The following is an 18,837-nucleotide window of genomic DNA, read 5'->3' on the forward strand; positions in this document are numbered from 1 at the left end:
CACTGTCGTCATATATTGTGTTTTCTCTTCTTTTTTCCCGCTTTCTCCCTTTCTGTTTCTCTCTTTGATGTAAAGCCTATTTGGCAAGTGCGATCAAAGGCTCAATATTGTGTGCACCACCTGCAGTACTGAAGCACGGCCATATAAGAATGCTATGATAAAGCTGGTCACAAAATACCTTTGATGTAAATATTGATGTAATAGTATATATTATTTTAGTTTAACTTGAATACTGTTATATTAAATAATTGTCTAGTGTTTGTTAAGTTGCTAAATAGTATAACATGACACTATATGGATGCTAGATTTATGAGTTTTAATTAGCAGTGAAAAGAAAAACCTTATAAAATGTAAATATGTAATTATATAAATATGTAAAAAAAAATAATTTTAATTAAATGAAATGTAAATAAATGTAAATAAATTTAAAGCAGTAGCCACATTCATAACAAAATGTGTATTTTGATAGATTTTATTAATGTTTTTATGATTTCATTTATTAATGATCTTATTTTATTTCAGTTAGTTGCCAAGAAGCGTCAAAATAATTACAATATGTCTTTTTTATATTTTCAAAATTTTTTTAGGTTTCATTTAGTGTAATTTAATGTACTTTTATGTTTTAATGATTTCAGCTGAGCTTTAATAATGCTTTATTTCAGTTTTATTCATTTTAACAGTTTCAGTTTTAGTCATTTTTAGTCAACCTAAACCTATTATATTTTAATTATTTGGCAAGGTCATGTTTAATTGTTGTCGTTTGTTTAGGTTTTTATTTCAGCTTTATTTTAGTAAAAAAAAAAAAAAAAAGGATTAATTGAGATTGAATAAAACTGCTAGTAGACTATTTCATTACGCTATTAGTTTGTGTTTTCCTTTTTCTAAATATTGTTTTCAATCCATCTGACAGAGTCCAACTGTAGTGTGGTTAAAAAAATAATAATAATTAAAAAAAGAGGCTGAAAAGCGTCATTTTCTGTTCAGAAAGTCGTCCTATTTTTCATTGGTCAGTCAAACATATAGCCCCACCCGCAAATGACTCAATTGGTTGAGTCAGTGTCGCTAGCTTGTTGCTAGATCAGTTGCTATGGTTACAGTACATTTCCTATTACTTGACCCTTCGCTAAGCCACAATCGAAAACTGCCAGACACCAATCGTGGCTTAGAAACCGTAGCTACGCACAGAAGGCCTGTCAAGCTTTCAAGCGAGGGAATCGTGCATATGGATTGTGCAACTCTGACACCGGTATCCAAAAAGTTTGGATGGGGTGATGGAATTTTTTCCCTTTTAAAACCTAAAACCCAAGGGGAGAAATGCCAGCGTGTATCAAGCTGTGTGAGGTGCGCTAAAGGAGCAGAGTTGGTTTTGTTTTCAATATTTCTGATACATTCAGTGATAGACGGCAATATCTCACACACCTCGTACCCTAAAAAGATCTAAACCATTTCAATCCAAAAATACTAAGCAGGGTATGCTTCCCTGCTGTCTTTTTCTTTTTTCCGCTCGATATTATGAGCACTGCTCCATTTAAGCCCTCGCCATAGTAGTGTTAATAGCAATCTTAATTCTATCAGTTTCAAGCTACGAATATTTGAAATTACATATCAACACACACACACACACACACACACACACTCATACACTACTGACAAGCGCATGTCTTTGGACTGTGGGAGAAACCGGAGCACCCAGAGGCAACCCACACCAACTGGGGATGAACATGCAAACTCCACACAGAAATGCTGACTGGCCCAGCCAGGACTCGAACCAGCAATCTTCTTGGTGTAAGGCAACAGTGCTAACCACTGAGCCACTGTGCCGCATGTATATGTAACAGAGGCCAGCTAGTGAAGTGCTGTGCAGGTAAACCTCACTCCTCTGGCCTCTAAAAGGTGCTCTAGCGACAGACGCTAGAGGCCATGGTCTTTAATCTCCTTGGTAAAGCAAACGACTCCCATGCGCAAGGTCGCGATTCGATCCCAGCTTGGAGCGGATTGGGTGGTGTAGGACCGGCGGGATTACATTGGTGCCGTGACCTGGATGGGAGTGAGGTTTAGGGAGTGTGAGTGTAACAGAGGCCAGCTAGTGAAGTGCTGTGCAGGTAAACTTCACTCCTCTGATCTCTAAAAGGTGCTCTAGCGACGGACACTAGAGGCCATGGTCTTTAGCCTCCTTGTTAGAGCAACTGACTCCCATGCGAAAGGGTTGCCGGTTCGATCCCAGCTCGAAGCAGGTTGGGTGGTGTAGGATCGGTGTGGTTGCATATATTTCCTGTTACTGTGTTTTTGTCTTAGTCTAAGTTTGTTGTTTGTTTTGTTTGTTCTTTTTGATCGATGCCTTGTTTATGACTGTTTTGACTATGATTTTGGATTGCTCTGTTTGATTCTTGATTTTTCCTAATTTTTGTCCACGATTACCTGCACGAATACTTTCTTTAATAACTTATTATTAAGCTGCTCTTGGATCTTACCTCTGTTGTCTTCACCATGCCAAAAAACCAAATGTGACAAGTTTTCAGTCGGTCGATCAAACAGGATAGCCCTGCCCACAAATCACTCAATTGGTTGAGCCAGTGTTGCTATGTTAGTTTACCCAATTAAAAACATCAATATTTTGTATTTTTGATATGTTTAAGTTAAATCATTTGAGGTGCATATCAACATCGATTTCAATCCATGAGTGAAAGTCAAACTGAAGTGTGGACAAAAAAAAGCTGAAAGGCTTTTTCCATTGGTCGCTCAAACAGATAGCCCCGCCCACAAATCACTCAATTGGTTCAGCCAGTGTTGCTATGTTGGTACACCCAATTAAGTAGATCAATGTTTCAAAAAACCAACATATCCACTTTCACAGTGAAAGTAAAATCATATCATGCACATATGAACATCAGCATTTTGATAATTTTTTTAATTACTGCATCCTCCAAATTGCCTCCTTATTAACTAACGCATCGTCCAGCGTGTGTGTGATTGCTAAGCAGCGGCGTCCTTTGGACATTATGGCAGAAAGGTCAATCATGTTACATCACAGGGTTCAGAGCGATGTTAATCTCGTTCCGTGTGTTGGACATCTAATCCAATCTCACCTTCTCTCATCCCTGCTCTGATGTTGGAGGGCTTTACTCAAACCGCTCTGATCTGTTTCAGGCCTAGCGTAGCCTAGTGGTAAAAGATCTAAAAGGTTGTGGGATTAAACCCATTGTGCTCTTGAGCGAAGCATATATACAGTAACCTCCGCTCGCTCAGTAATAAGTGAACTGAGAGGGAAGCATCAGCTAAATGTCAAGCAGAAGAAGCAGCAGAGGAAATTTACTTCCGGCAGATGTGATGACATACAATGAATAGCCAGGGTTTTGCATAGAGACATTCGCTGTGGTTTTTGCTCAGGCAATTAACGTTTGTTAATTATGTCTTGACTTTGTGCAGTTTCTACTGAGCAGATGACTGCATTTTTTCTGTGTGTTTTTAAGATGAGAAATGAGAACTATAAGGTGTTTATTATTTAGTTGCATCATGCAGTCACTTTATTTGGTATTCAGATTTCAAGTTATATTTTGTACTGTAAATGACTGATGTTTTAGAGGGAGACAAACCAGCTACTGTATGTCACTTCCTGCAGGATGATGTCATCACTAAAATGTAATTTGGTTTAAAGCGCATGTTCATACGAAGAAATACAGAAGTGTTTGGAAAAAAAACTTAATAAATTGCATGTTTTTAATATGAGAAGTTACTGTATCAATTGTTAAAGATATTTTAGAAGAGGCCAAAGCATATACAGTTGAAGTCAGAATTATTACCCCGCCTGTTTATTTTTTTCCCCAATTTCTGTTTAACTGAGAGCAGATTTTTTTCAGCATATTTCTAAACATAATAGTATTAATAACTCTTTCCTAATAACTGATTTATTTTATCGTTGTCATGATGACAGTAAATAATATTTTACTAGATATTTTTCAAATCACTTCTATACAGCTTGAAGTGACATTTAAAGGCTTAACTAGGTTAACTAGGCAGGTTAGGGTAACTAGGCAAGTTATTGCATAACGATGGTTTGTTCTGTAGACTATCGGAAAAAAATAGCTTAATGGGGCTTATATTTTGTCCCTAAAATGTTTGTTTTTTTTTTAATTAAAAGCTGCTTTTATTCTAGCCGAAATAAAACAAATTAGACTTTCTCCAGAAGAAAAAATATTCTCAGACATACTGTGAAAATTACCTTGATTTGTTAACATCATTTGGCAAATATAAAAACAATTATAAAAATTCAAAGGGGGACTAATAATTCTGACTACAACTGTATGTCACTTCCTGCAGGATGACGCCATCTGCTTTGTTTGCTTTTACAAAAAAGCTAAGATGGAAATTGATATTTAATAAGCATGATAACTTTATTAGTAATTCATTTATTAGTAATTACCTAAACATAGATGTATTAGAATAGATTTAGTATAGATTAGTATAGATCTGTAGATTTATTAGCAATAAACTAAACATTTATTCAAAAATACTGCAAGATTTATGTAAAAAAATGAAGAAATGTTTTTAAAAATGACTTGGTTAATTGCTTGTTTTTCATATTAGAATATACTGTATCAATTGTAAATGATATTTTAGAGGGAGCCAAACCACATATGATGGAAATTTATATTTAAAACAATAATTAAATTAAATATACATTTATTAGAAATTACTGCAAGATTTATGTAAAAAATGAAGAAATGTTTGTTAAAAAATACTTTTTAAAGTAAATTGCTTGTTTTTTTTATATTAGAAGTTACTGTATCAATTGTTAATGTTATTTTAGAGGGAGCCAAACCACATATGTCACTTCCTGCAGAATGATGTCATCCGTTTTGTTTGTTTTTACAACAAAAAAATAAAAAATAAATAAGATGGACATAACTTGATTACAAAATAAATAAATAAATATATATATATATATATATATATATATATATATATATATATATATATATATATATATATATATATATATATTAGAAATTATTGCAGCAATTGTTTAGATGAAAAAAGACATAATTGTTGTTTTTTGTATAAAAACGTATTATAAATGTTGTAAAGATAAAACAAATAAAACTAAATTCATATTATTCAATATTTTTTTCATAAAAAAATGTAAAAAGAAAGAAAATATATATATATTCATTTTTTCTTTTTATTCAGAAAATTATTTAATATAAGTTACTGAATGCTTGGGTATCATGAAAAACATGCTATTTGTTATTTTTACCTTAACAAACAGTTAATAATATTCTTTTTGGGAAGATTATGTACAGAAAAAGTGACAAAAATTGCATTTGATCAAACAAAAGTGCCGCAATAGTTTACTAATACATTTATTAAATAAATATGCTCTTTTAAGGTTATTACAGCAATATACTGTTATGTATGATCGCAATCTACTGAAGCTTGATATATAAAGGCTTGAACTGCATATTGGGAATGACCCTGCTCTTGTAGTGTGATAGTGCTGTGGGATTGCAAACATCTCTGTTGTTGTGCTCTTACACGCTACACATGATATGCCAAAGCAAAGTACATCAAGTACATGGAATAAATAAAACAGCGAGACAGGTGGGAGTCGAGCTAATGACCCTGTGCAGGATAGAGTTCTCCACATTGGTGGACAGAGGAGCTGTTTTCAGCACCATGGAGAGCGTTACGGCCAGATGGAGAGATGAAACTGATCATCACATTCTGCCTTACAATCATATCTATCTATCTATCTATCTATCTATCTATCTATCTATCTATCTATCTATCTATCTATCTATCTATCTATCTATCTATCTATCTATCATGTTTATGTGCAAGATTATGGTTAAAACGAGTAGCTATGTTTGTCAGAACTTTATTTAACCATACGTCATTATTGTTTTAAACATTTTGCTGACTCTATATGTTAGTAACTATAGTGTATATGCCATTAATTGCTCTTTCTAACCTATTTGGGCTGTTATCTATCTATCTATCTATCTATCTATCTATCTATCTATCTATCTATCTATCTATCTATCTATCTATCTATCTATCTATCTATCTATCTGTCTGTCTGTCTGTCTGTCTGTCTGTCTGATATTGGTGTAAAGCAGTAACAATTCCTATCTGAAGTCCACCAAGTAGACAAATACAACTCCACCTGGTGCAAAACAAAGCTAAGCGATGATGTCCTTCCAATGCTAATACCTCATAACGCAAATAACTCCTTTGCTATTTAATTCTTTGGCAAACATATTGCCAACTGCTCGTCAGTGGAGGTCTAATTTGAAATATTTGTATGCTAGTCAAGTTGTGCACGAAGCATTGTAGCGGGGGGCATCGGGTTTGACAATCCCCTCCATTCACCTGACTAACGCGATTAGCGTTAAACTGCTTTAGATCAACCGTCCCAGCGCTAAAATTGGCATGGGCTGTTACCTGGTGCGAGCCACACGGGATCATGCAGTCCCACGAGAGAAAACAATAGAATAATCCGCGTGTTTCTTGCCTCAAAACAAGACGTGATCTCGCAGGCAGCCAGCCACCCTCGTTCCTTCTGACGGCAGATACCAAGAGCTATGTGTTTACAATGCCAACGAGTGGTGCATCATTCCCCGCGCGCACCAGCACACACACACAACACACACACACGTCTTACACAACAGAAAGCAGAATGCCCAATGATGGCAGGTCGAGACGTCCCGTGATGATGCCCACCGTGCCGTTTGCTCACCGAAATGACATTCACCCCTACTCATGCCAAGGGCATTGCGTGCGTTCCGGCTCTGGCTCCCTGAAACGCCAAGCAAAAAACCGCCGCGAACGCGCGCAGAGCCCATTTTACTGTGACCTGAGCGTGCGTGGGGAAGGTGACTTTCCGCACTCCTTACCTAAAATCACTATAGGGGTGAATGATCCAATATCCAGCCGTCTGCACCCTCTCCTGCTCTTTCTCCACGGCTTTCTGACTGCCGAACATCCGCAAGGAGAACTTATTCACCCCGGGCTGCATCATGGCTCCAAATTGCCGCTGCATAAACCCGTATTGCCTGGACGCGGCGTCTATATCGTCAAAGCCGACCATGGCTTCTTCCCGGTCCCCCTTGCCACCCACTGAGTTGCCGTGGTCTTTCATGTTCTGACTCCCCATGCTGTTCTTCAGGATCGAGTCTTGCCTCTGGAACACATTATTCCCATCCGCTTTCTCCTCTTTGTTGCTCGAGAACGAATTGGATTTGTCTTCCATGGCGGTTTCAGAACGTGCTGTCTCCGGGTGCGGAGGACAGGCTACGCGCAAAAGTGGAAAGGAGCAGCTGGCGGCTCTTCTGTTTCATTGGACGTCCCTCAAACCACCGCTGCCTCCAGTGCGAGTGCTGCTGCACGACTGAGAGAAGCAGAGAGTAGTGGTGAACCCGACGGGATCAGCTTTCTTGGGCTGCTGCCATCTACTGTCGGGATTGAGCGCGGCGCGGCTCTCCAAGCGTGTCGCGGACGCGGACGCAGTGCCATAATGCGCCGCGCGGATCTGCTTCCAGACTGAAAGGGTGCCAAAGGAATACAGTTTGAACATGATGTTGTAGATGCAAATCAGGGTTATGTAAAGCATTTGGGAAGGGCATGTTTTATTATGAGGTGAACTGAAATGGTAATTATATTATTATAAAAGACTCTGTGACAGAATGTAAAATCTCACGTGTCATAGGGATTTGTAAGTCGTGTAGCATATATATAATATATATATATATATATATATATATATATATATATATATATATATATATATATATATATATATATATATATATATATATATATATATTATTATTATTATTATTATAAATTATTAATAATTTTTTAAAAATAAATATACTATTGTTGTTATGCTGAAATATGTCATGGTTAACGTTTCATTTTTAACATTCTTTTTTATTTGCTCAAAAACAATAATTCAAACATTACACACGAATTTTTTCATAAAAATATAGATATATTTAAAAGAGATGTTTAGATATGTTTGTAAATAATTCACTCTAATAAACTAAAATGCTTATCGTTTAATTGTGTGTCATAAATTAATGCCATCCAGTAAACAGATACATTACATCATAGAAATAAAACAGTCTTCATATAATTTCGAGTCTCTTTTACTTGATGGCTTCAATCCAAATCATGATTACTTGAACAAAAATCTGTCATGCATTCAAAAACAAATTCACATTGTGTAACAGTTTAGAAATAAAAGTCTCTATACAGTAAAACTAATATAAAACCAAATTGACAAATTGTATAGAATCATCATCATCTAAATTCATTGAAGAAAAAAAAAACTCCAGAGTCAATGATCATAGTGGTATCAAGTGCTTTTATTCAAAGCCAGTTACATAGAAAGAGCATCACTCTCATTGTTTCATAGAAAAGCCAACAATATCCCATGCCATGTGTGTAAAATTAAGACATAAGTGAAAAAAAATAAAGCAGAAGAGGGATTTTCTTTGCAAAATGCATTAATTTAAGTGACTGTGGTATAAACAGTGTAGCCAAATCTCTCCCGTCTGACGCATTTCTACAATCACATGATAGCCTACATAATACTGTCAGCCCTATAGTGAATCACATAGCTATTTTAAATTCAAAACAACACAAGACCTGTAAATCTGGTTGCAGGCTCTAAATCCACTGTTAGCGTGGGGATAATTTCAATTGCAAGTAAAAAGAAAAAAAAATGTTGACTAAATACATTGAGATATGGCTATAACTAGTCTTTTCAGAACTTCTTTCATCAGATCCTTTCAACCTTGAGAGATCCACTCCATATTAACACTGGAAGCACTGGACCTGAACTGATCGTTTATTGCAAAATAAAGCTTTGCTTGTGAATAATCTGATATTGTTTGTGAGAAATATTAGAGTTTTCCTAAAATTGTGTGGTTTAATTGATGTTGCACAAAAAACACAATATTTAAATCTGCATTTTGTCTGCTATCTTATGAATACGGTTTCAATCACTTGGCTGTGATTGTTCACTCAAAAAATTTATTTTGCTGCTTGTTCAGAATACTTAATTAAAATGAGCTGAATCATCACAATTCTTGAGTTTTTTTTTATTTTCATTGTTTAATGTTCAGTCCTCTTAAATTTGTAAAAACAATTAAGTAAACTTAATTGATATGTGTTGGGACAACGTGAAGAAATTATGTGGAACCCAGCATTTTTACAGTGTTACAGGCAACTGATTCATTACAAAAATAGGTGTATGTTTATGATGATTGACACTAAAAATAATGATTCATTGGATTTACTTGATTTTTTTAAGCTAAGTGGTTGGAAACAATCTATATGTGCTGAATTAAAATAAACGGTAAAATTACTGTACAATTGTTAATTGTAAAATAACAGCCGTTAAATGACATAAATCAACCTTAAAATGACAGCTGTTAAATTACAGTAATTTACCATAAAATAATGGCCATAAGATTACAGAAATTTATCGTAATTAAAAAACTTCAGGAAATTTCAGTTATTTGACGTTTGTTATTTTAGGCTTTTCCGACGCCCAAGTTGTGAAAAAAAAAAAAAAAGTAAATTCACAAATGTTAAATAACAGAAATTCCCCGTAATTCAAAAATAAGTTTATTTTTTGTTTTAAAGTAGATTGAGCTTATAATATTTAATATGAAGCTGTACATAAATATTGTATAAAGTTACATGAAATCCATAAAATTATACATTTTAAACAGTGCTATAATTTAAATAATCAGTCATTAAACTGATTAATTCTTGAGTTTTTGGGGAAGACAACTTCATTGTTTTAGGTTTAATCTACTTAAATCTGTGAAAACTATTACGTTAACTTAATCGATTTGTGCTGGGACAACATGAAAAAATTATGTGGAACCCAGCATTTTTAAAGTGTTTCAGAAAACTGAATAAGATGTTAAAATAGGCTTGTGTTGATGAAGATGGACACTAGAAATAATTATTCATGCCAAAAAAAAGTGGAAAAAAAAGCGTAAAATGACGAATGTTAAATTACAGAAATTTTCCATAATTCAAAAACAAGTTGTTGTTTTTTTACAGTAGAGTTTCTGTATTTTCTTGAGCTTATAATATTTAATTTGGAACTGTACTCTGAAAAAAAAAATTATGTCTGCAAAACAATTTTTTTTGTGTTGAATTTAAACAAACAAATTAAATTGAATAAAATTCTACTTAATTTGTTTGTTTAAATTCAGCCCAAATAAAATGTTTACAGCCACATAACCTAAAAAAAATGAGTAAATCCAAGGAATCATTTCAGAATAATTTTTTTTTCATAAATGTTGTGGAAAGTTACATAAAATCCCTAAAATTAGACATTCTAAACAGTGGTATATTCCAAATAAACTGATTATTTCTTGAGTTTTTATGGCGTGAAAACTTCATTGTTTTATGTTTAATCCACTTATATTTGTGAAAACAATTAAGTTAACTTAATTGATTTGTGTTAGAACAACATGAAGAAATTATGTGGAACCCATCATTTTTACAGTTTCAGAAAACTGATTAAGAGACCTGATGAAAACAGGCTTGTGTTTTTATGATGACGAACACTGAAAAAAATATTCATTGGATTTACAAAGTTTTTAAGGTAAGTGGTTTGGAAACAATCTATATGGACATTTAATGTGTTCAATTGTTTAATTACAGCACATATACATCGTTTGCTACCACTTACCTTAAAAAATGTTATGTTTTTTCAGTGAAGGTTTGTGCATGCTCGACACTTGTGTGGCAGTGGCGGACATGGGTTGATATCTGGTGAAAAAGGATGAATTGATGAATTCCAGACCAAGTCCACCTGCTACCCTGCAGTCCTGCTGTGATCATGGTGTGTGAGGCTTAAAACGCCACACTTTATTATTTCGCATGCATAGAGTTTGAACCTGCTCTCAAAAAAATAAAAAGTAAAATTAGAAGAGATGGTAGATTTTGTTCATCTGAAACAGTTGTAAAGTCAGAAATCATTCTAATAAGCTGATTTGGTGATTTAAAATATGCATTTTATCTACATTGAAAGAATTTTGTCACTTTGTAATTTTAATTTTTTTTTAGAATTCTTTGATTAAAATGTAAAATTATTTAATTTTGTTTTTCCTGAAACAGTAAACATGTTTTGTCTGTTATTTCAAATTTATTTGCAGGTAATCTATGTTTTCTTAATTTATTAGAATTAAAAATAAACAATGTAATAGTGACTCATTCTCACAATTCTTTCTTGTAAACATGGAATTGTGAGAGATGAAGTCAGAATTGTCTAATTTAATGGCAGAATTGTGAGATATAAATCATAACTATAAGATGTAAAGTCAGAATTGCAAGATAAAGTCAGAATTCTGAGGTGAAAAATTAGAATTGTTGAATTAAAAGTCTGAATTAGGAGATATAAATTCAGAATTGCTAGAAATAAAAATAATTAGAAGATGCTAAGTCAGAATTGCAAGATCTGAACTCATAATTGCAAGATATAAAGTCAGAATTGTCCAATTTAAAGTCAGAATTGCAAGATTTGAACTTAGAATTACTAGAAATAAACTCGCAATAAGAAGATGTAAACTCAGAATTGCAAGATATGAAGTCAGAATGGTGAGAAACTTTGAATTGGAAGATAGAAACTCAAAATTAGAAGATATAAAGTAAACATAGTGAGATGTAATAATCAGAATTGTCAAATGTAAAGACAGAATTTAGAGAAGTATAATTAGAATTGTGAAATGCGAAGAACTGTTCCAGAAAGTGGCTAGCACAAAAACAGAAGCCAAAAAAATTAATAAGTAAATAACAAGGTGAGAATGTGGTTAAATTTGAAAACGTGGAAAAATCAGATAAGGGCTTTTTTTTCTGGATTGATTTTTAAAACTGTCAGTTGGGTTTAGGCAAGTAGGTGGGCGCTGGTCAATCAGTGCTTTTGAAAACACTATTGGTTGGGTTTAGTGATGGGAAGTTCGGATCATTTTACTGACTCGGATCTTTGAGTCTCGTTCATCGAGATGAACGAATCATTTTTTGAGTCATTTTGTTGATTTGGTTCAATTTGCCAAAATATTATTAAAATGTTACAAATTGCTTACAAACACATCTACACCTTGCACAAAAGGTTGATCACACGTCAAATAATTCATAAATAGAATACTATTTACCTGCTCTTTTGTCTAAAAAGGTATTGTTGTCTCTTTGCTCAGCTCACCTTTTCATGTCTTCAAATGTAAGTGGTTCGTTCATGTTACACTGACAGCTATATTATCTTAACCATTGTGCACAGTCTGCCTCTAAACGCATATGATTGGCCCGTGAGGAACAAATGACTCAAACCCAACAGAGGACTCAAGAGATGAACGGATCAATTATTTTTCCGGCTCTAAACGCATATGATTGGCTTCCGCCTTTCCACCATGAACAACCCAAAAGACTTGAAATGAACAAAACCACCTGCACAAATGTGCACACCTGCGGATGAACGAATCACTCCCTGAGAGGACTCGTAGTTCCCAAGACATATTGAAGATTCATTCAAAATGAAAAAATCGTTTAAGAGCGACCCATCACTAGTTGGGTTTAAGGAAGGAAGAGAGTGCGTGCAAAAAATGTAGCTCCTGGGACGTATTCGGCATTCTCCAGAAATGTATATAGAGATACGTTTTCAGAATGAGCCAGGGTTAGTGTTTTCCTTACTTTCAGTTTTTATCTTGTCTTGTTTTTATCTAAGTCCAAATGTCTAGACATTCTTAAATCCAAATCTGTCAATTTAGACTTCCCAAAATTGTGAAGACAAAAGTCAGAACTATGAGATTCTTTTCTATTATTACATGTTTTTAAATTAATTAATATTTATATAAAGAATAACAGCTTTGTTGAACAATAATATTAATTTCTTTAAAAAATATTGTACTGAACCCAAACCATTGAACATTAATATACTCCAACTATACTATAGTTTACTAGTTATAGTTAACTTTACTATAGTTCCAATAACTACAATGGCATTCTATTCAAACTAATAGTAATCAGTATTCATTTAATCATTCATTTTTCTTTGGCTTACTCCATTATTAATCGGGGGTCACCACAGTAGAATGAACCACCAACTATTCCAGCATATGTTTTACGCACCAGAAGTTCTTCAAGTCGCAACCCAGTACTGAAAAACACCCATACACTCTTACATTTACACACACTCATACACTACAGCCAATTTTAGTTCATCCAATTCACCTACACAAGGGGTGTTCAAACTCGGCCTTGGAGGGCCGGTGTCCTGCAGATTTTCACTCCAACTTGCCTCAACACACCTGCAGAAATGTTTCTAGAAAGCCTAGTAAGAGCTTGATTAGCTAGCTCAGGTGTGTCTGATTGGGGATTGAACTAAACTTTGCCGGAGACCGGCCCTCCAGGATCGAGCTTGGACATGCCTGACCTACACCATATGTCTTTGGAATGTGGGGGGAAACTGGAGCACTCAGAGGAAACCCAGGTTACAAGAGGAGAACATGCAAATTCCACACAGAAATGCCAAATGGCCCAGACGGGACTCGAACCAGCGACTTTCTTGCCGTGAGGCGACAGTGCTAACCACTTAGCCAACCTGTAATCAGTATTAAATATACAAAATAATAATATTAGTATCAGTATTAAAAGAATAGATTGGAAAGTTATGAAATTCATAAAGGAACAAGTTTAGATAGCCAGTCTACGCTTTATAATATCAATGTTTTTAAACTTAAGCCCTGTTTCCAAAGGCACAGATGGTTGAGGACTATATTACAGAAAAAAATGATGATTCACCACTGGAAAATCTGCACACAGGGAACTTCCTGCTAATGGGCGACATTCATATGAAGACCATCCAGCGAAGCGCATTTGGCAGTGAGGTCATTATATAAGTTAACCAAATTAAAGTTGACGTTCCTCTTATTTCCTCTGTTTTGCTTTCAGCCAGAGTTTTTGCCTGGATTAGTTGGCGTACCAACTGTTCCCTCACGGTGCAGTCCAGAATGCTTGTGTAACATTAGTTTTGGGGGCGAAGTGTTGCGTAATTTTTTTTTTGAACACAAGGTAATAGCTGACCACAGAGCTTATGGATCACGTGCGCAGGGGACGAAAAGAAACTCTGGCATATGCAAAGGTCTCGCTGGACAAAACTGCACCAGATGAGACAAGTGAAGGTCAATTCAAATCACTGCTGTGTTTTTTATACATCACAAAATGAGATTTGATGCTTTCGAGTTAGTTAATAAAGCTGTATTGGGCACAGATGTGGGAAGCTGAATTGCTCTGCATCCTTTGGGGCTAATGTTCTTGTGTTCATCTATTAGGTTGTATTCACTCATTCAATATTTTACCCGCATGTGAAGCATTGAGGGCTTTTGATGCCAGCTATTTCTTATGGAAACAAGTATCGACATACAGTGGGAAAATGAGTATTGTCGTGTTTTTTTTTTTTCTGGGAATAATATTTCTAAAGAAGGTGTTGACATGGAATTGAACCGGATTTAGGTAGAAACCCAAACAAAACAAACAAAAACAAAAAACAAAACAAAGAAATCTGAAAAATGTGTATGATTTCTTTTACAGACTTCAACAGAGTGTAAAAATTTTAATTATTCTATGGGTCTCGTCTATCGAATCTGATCTTTATTTTGTATTTTCTATTAAAGTAATATCAGGTGATTGGTTGGGTCATTCTACAGCTTGATTTTCTTTCTCTGGAAGCAGTTTCCTTGGTTGTGTTTTGAATCATTGTCTTGCTGAAATGTCCACTCCAATTTCATCTTCATCATCCTGCTAATGTAGATGTTGGACTGTAGCAGCTAGTATTCATTTATAATGACAAAGGTCAGAAGGTTGCTGAAGAACTACTAAGAGATTTCAGCTGCTGTCTGGTCTAATACTGTGTTGCTACACCTCCCGTTCTTCATGTGTTCAGTACTTTTTCCTTGCGTCATTATATTTTATTACACATTACCTTATTTGTAAGCTAATTAGATTTACTTTGGATTTTTTGCATGGATTTTTGGTTGCTATCAACATCTGGTGAAAATTTCAAAACAACGGTAACTTTAGAAATATGTTTTCTGAAAAAAAATGGTTATGTGTTTAGTACTTATTATGTCCGCTGTATAATGAAAAACTATGAAATACCAACACAATCTCACAGCAATTAGTAACTTTGATTTAGTGGCTAATCCGTATGAATTCTTACAATTTAATTCGTACAATTTAGTAAGATTTGCTTATCCCCCAATGACAGTTGGAAATGAATGACATCCGTTCTGTCGTTTGTTGTGTGCAGTGGAAATGAGGCTTCAGGCTGCAGGTGGGAGAGAGACTGCTGTACGAGGACTGGGCCAGGGAAGGCCGACGGCATCACCTGCAGCTTGTTGAGAAGAGTAGGGACGGTACAGTATGGACACACGAGAGTCTAAAAAAACTCCAGTTACACACAAAAAAGTTTCTAGATTTGTCGCTAGTTGCTCTTTTGAAAATTTGTTGCTAGGAGGGTCTGAAAAGTCGCTAAATATAGCGACAGTCGATAAGTTGGCAACACTGGCCAAGGAAGAAGATTAAGGTACACTGACAGGCACGTGGAAATGGTGGGCGTGAAGGATTAACCTTAAAGGCGCAGTTCACAAAAACCGCTATCTGATGCTCAGAGCTGTAAATAGAAACCTCTGAAAGGTATAAAATAATCTGATGGGTGTTTTGAGCTGAAACTTTACAGACACATTCTGGAGACACAAAAGACTTGTATTAAATCTGGAAAAAGGGGTAAGCTACGTGCCCTTTTTAAATGGCTTTTAGTGTGCTGGTGCTATGCAGTTGTTAAGGTTTTCTGAATGCTTTTAAGTGTGTCGCTGTCTTTTTCTAAGTTTCTGTACTGAATGGTTTTAAATGTCTTTTGCAGTTCCAAGGGTGTTGCTAGGTGGCTGTGTTGGGCAACTGGTAAGGTGTTTGGGTTGTTGTTTTTATAGTGTTGCTGTTGCTATGCAGTAGGCAGGTAGTTTATAAGTTGTTCTGGGTATCCAGAAGGTCATTGCTGCAGTTTCTAATGTATTCTGAATGGCGTTTAGCATTAATTTGTGGTTGCTACATTTTGTTTTGTCAGTTGTTGCTAGGTCATTTTATCAGTAGTTGCTCTAGATATGGCACAGATCTTTAAGTCAGGCTCACCTTTACTTACAATACAGATGATACATTTGTGTCTATGATGGCATCAGCCTGAAGTAATATACATATTACCTCTAATAAGATGAGAAAAGTCTATGCAGTGTGTTAGCAGCTGAGGTTGTGGTTCCTCTGCACACACATACATATTGCTTTTTGCCTTATTCACAATGGCAGGAACATTTTCCAGCTCAGATTCTTTAACTGTAATCCTGTTTCAGACCTGCCTTGCATCGTGGGCTGTTGTGTCTGCATTATGGCCTCTGGGGGAATAAAGTACTATTACTCTGATTCTGTCTTGCCATGTCAGAGCAGCAAAAAAAAACGAACAGCAAACAGAGGACGATCCTGTGTTACTTTCAGTTCGACCTTGTGCTACTTCACATTCAATGTTTTGGGCACTCGTCAGGGCAGTTTCACCTCAACTGCACTGAATATGAATCTGATATCTGGATTAGGGGAATTACAGCTGATCTCTGAAAGTTTGCGATGTGCTTTGATAGTTCACCCCAAAGCTCCTTGAAGAAAGACACAGCATTGTCATTCATCAATCATAAGCACTGAAACATCCAAAAAATGAAGACTACTTTTTAGGACATCCTTAATTCCAACCCAGGCTCATTCTGATTACGTACCCCTATATATTTTTGGAGAGCACCAAATACGTCCCAGGACCTATGTTTTTTTGCAGTTTTTGTTTTTGCAAATCTGCCAGAGGCTGCTGTGTTGGCTTTTTCAGATTTCCAATTTCTCTTGCCAGTGCCATTCGTGTCTGCTCTTCTCACGTAAATCCACCAGAGGCTGCTATTGAGTGACTGACTGACTGACTGACTGACTGACTGACTGACTGACTGACTGACTGACTGACCGACCTACTGACCGACTGAGTGACTGACTGACCGACCGAAGATCCCCCACTCACCCCTTCCATAAACCCAACCGATAGTGTTTTAAAAAGCACTGATTGACCAGTGCCTACCTACTTCCCAAAACCTAACTGACAGTGTTTAGAAAAGCAACCCAGAAAAAGAAAAGCCCTCATGACAGCCTGATTTTTACCACATTCTCACTGTTATTTATTTGTTTGCTTTATTTTTTGGCTTTTGTCTTACCTGCTTTCTGGAACCGTTCTTTGCCAGACTCTAACTCCATCATCACGGTCAACTCCTCTCTGCGCTTCCAATTCTCTGACGTACGTGGCGAGCCACTTGAAAAACTGGTAACAGTGAAAAAGCCGTCCATATGGAGGTATTCGGTCAGCTGGTAAGCACAAATAGGAATGGCGGCATACTGTAGCACCATATCGTTCGTTTTAAAGACAAAATGCAGCCACATGTTCTTCTGGCTATATAATTTGCGATCTCTGTGAAAAAGATTTAGGGCTACGTTTTCAGAATGAGACTATGTTACTTAATGTACTTATGCAAGACTATAAATAAATCTCTTCCAGCATATCTCAGCTAGCACAGCTATATTGTTAAATAATACTTTAAGTTGTAAAACTGTTCTGATGGCCATTTTATCCTACCTAACCTTCTTACATAGCTATTTCATCTCAAAATAATGAAGATACAGTATACACTGTTAGATATTTTATTTATTTATTTATTTATTTTTGGTAAATTACTGGCAGGACTGTTGCCAGCATGTTAAAGCAACTGCCCCTTTACAGTAAATTTACCTGTAAATTTGTTTTACAGTATCAGGGCCCTACTGCAGTTTAAATTACAGTAAAAAAGCCTTACAGCTAATTCTTTTTACAGTACATTCCCTTTACCACATTTACATTTATAGGACGTATGACAATTTTTACAGGACTTTTACTGTAAGTCATGTACATTCTACACTAGCAGTACAACACCTTTACTTTTAGTATTTACTATTGTACTATTGAATTGAATCAATTCTAAACAAGCGATGATTATGTACAACAATATTTTTTGTTAGTTATTGTTATCATTTTTATATTGTATATCTTTTTAAATACATTTAGTGATACAAGATGTAAATTCACATTTTTTTACATTAACTTTCTCACTTTTATCTTTAACTACAGTAGCAGTACTTGATTACTTTGATTACACTAGAGTACCGCAAATTGTTAATATGCAGTAGGTTAATGCAAAAAAATTTAAACTACCCCCAATGCAGTGCTATTACTAACATAGGCTCAATCTGAAAACTTAGACCTATATACATTTCTGGAGATCATAAATTATGTAGCCAGAGGTACGTATGTCTGAATTTTATTTTATATACGAATGCTATGTGGCGATATGTCACTGTTCCTTTTCATGCTTACCAGTGTCCAGTGGCTTTCAGCATATATTGGCGGACGTGAGGTGCAGAGAATAGCTGACCGGGATGACAGGGTTCGAGTCTGACAAAGAACGGTTCCAAAAAGCAGGTAAAACAAAAACAAAAGGCCTCTGGTGGATTTACTAGAAAACAGCGGGTACGAATGGCAAATCTGAGATTTTAAAAAGCATACACAGTGGCCTCCGGTGGATTCGCGAAAACAAAGACTGCAAAAAAAAAAAAACGTAGAAATATATATAGGGCTACATTTTCAGAATGTGCCTGGGTTGGCTATTACAGTAATAAACTGTAAAGAATAGCCGTTAACTGTAAAATTTC

General features: G+C 35.5%; 1 protein-coding gene and 1 long non-coding RNA gene across 5 annotated transcripts in view; one reads left to right on the forward strand and one right to left on the reverse strand.

Moving 5' to 3' along the window:
* Positions 1–7,389, reverse strand: part of hcn1 (hyperpolarization activated cyclic nucleotide-gated potassium channel 1) — a 200,515-nt gene extending 193,126 nt beyond the window's left edge. For all 3 annotated transcript variants that reach the window (XM_087300883.1, XM_087300881.1, XM_087300882.1), the window contains exon 1: positions 6,894–7,389. In XM_087300883.1, the coding sequence (XP_087157009.1) occupies positions 6,894–7,249 (356 nt within the window). In that variant the 5' untranslated portion in view covers positions 7,250–7,389. The remainder of the gene's footprint in view (positions 1–6,893) is intronic.
* The window catches only part of LOC141379990 (uncharacterized), a 225,950-nt gene that overhangs the window by 199,526 nt on the left and 7,587 nt on the right, over positions 1–18,837 (forward strand). Inside the window, exon 3 of one of the 2 annotated variants that reach the window (XR_015520054.1) lies at positions 15,329–15,425. This is a non-coding gene — a long non-coding RNA (uncharacterized LOC141379990). Of the gene's footprint in view, positions 1–15,328; positions 15,435–18,837 lie in introns of both variants that reach the window. The other variant, XR_015520053.1, reaches the window with a different exon arrangement.

The sequence above is a fragment of the Danio rerio genome, chromosome 21 (assembly GCF_052040795.2).
Source record: "Danio rerio strain M-AB ecotype USA chromosome 21, GRCz13ab, whole genome shotgun sequence".
Classification (NCBI taxonomy): Eukaryota; Metazoa; Chordata; class Actinopteri; order Cypriniformes; family Danionidae; genus Danio; species Danio rerio.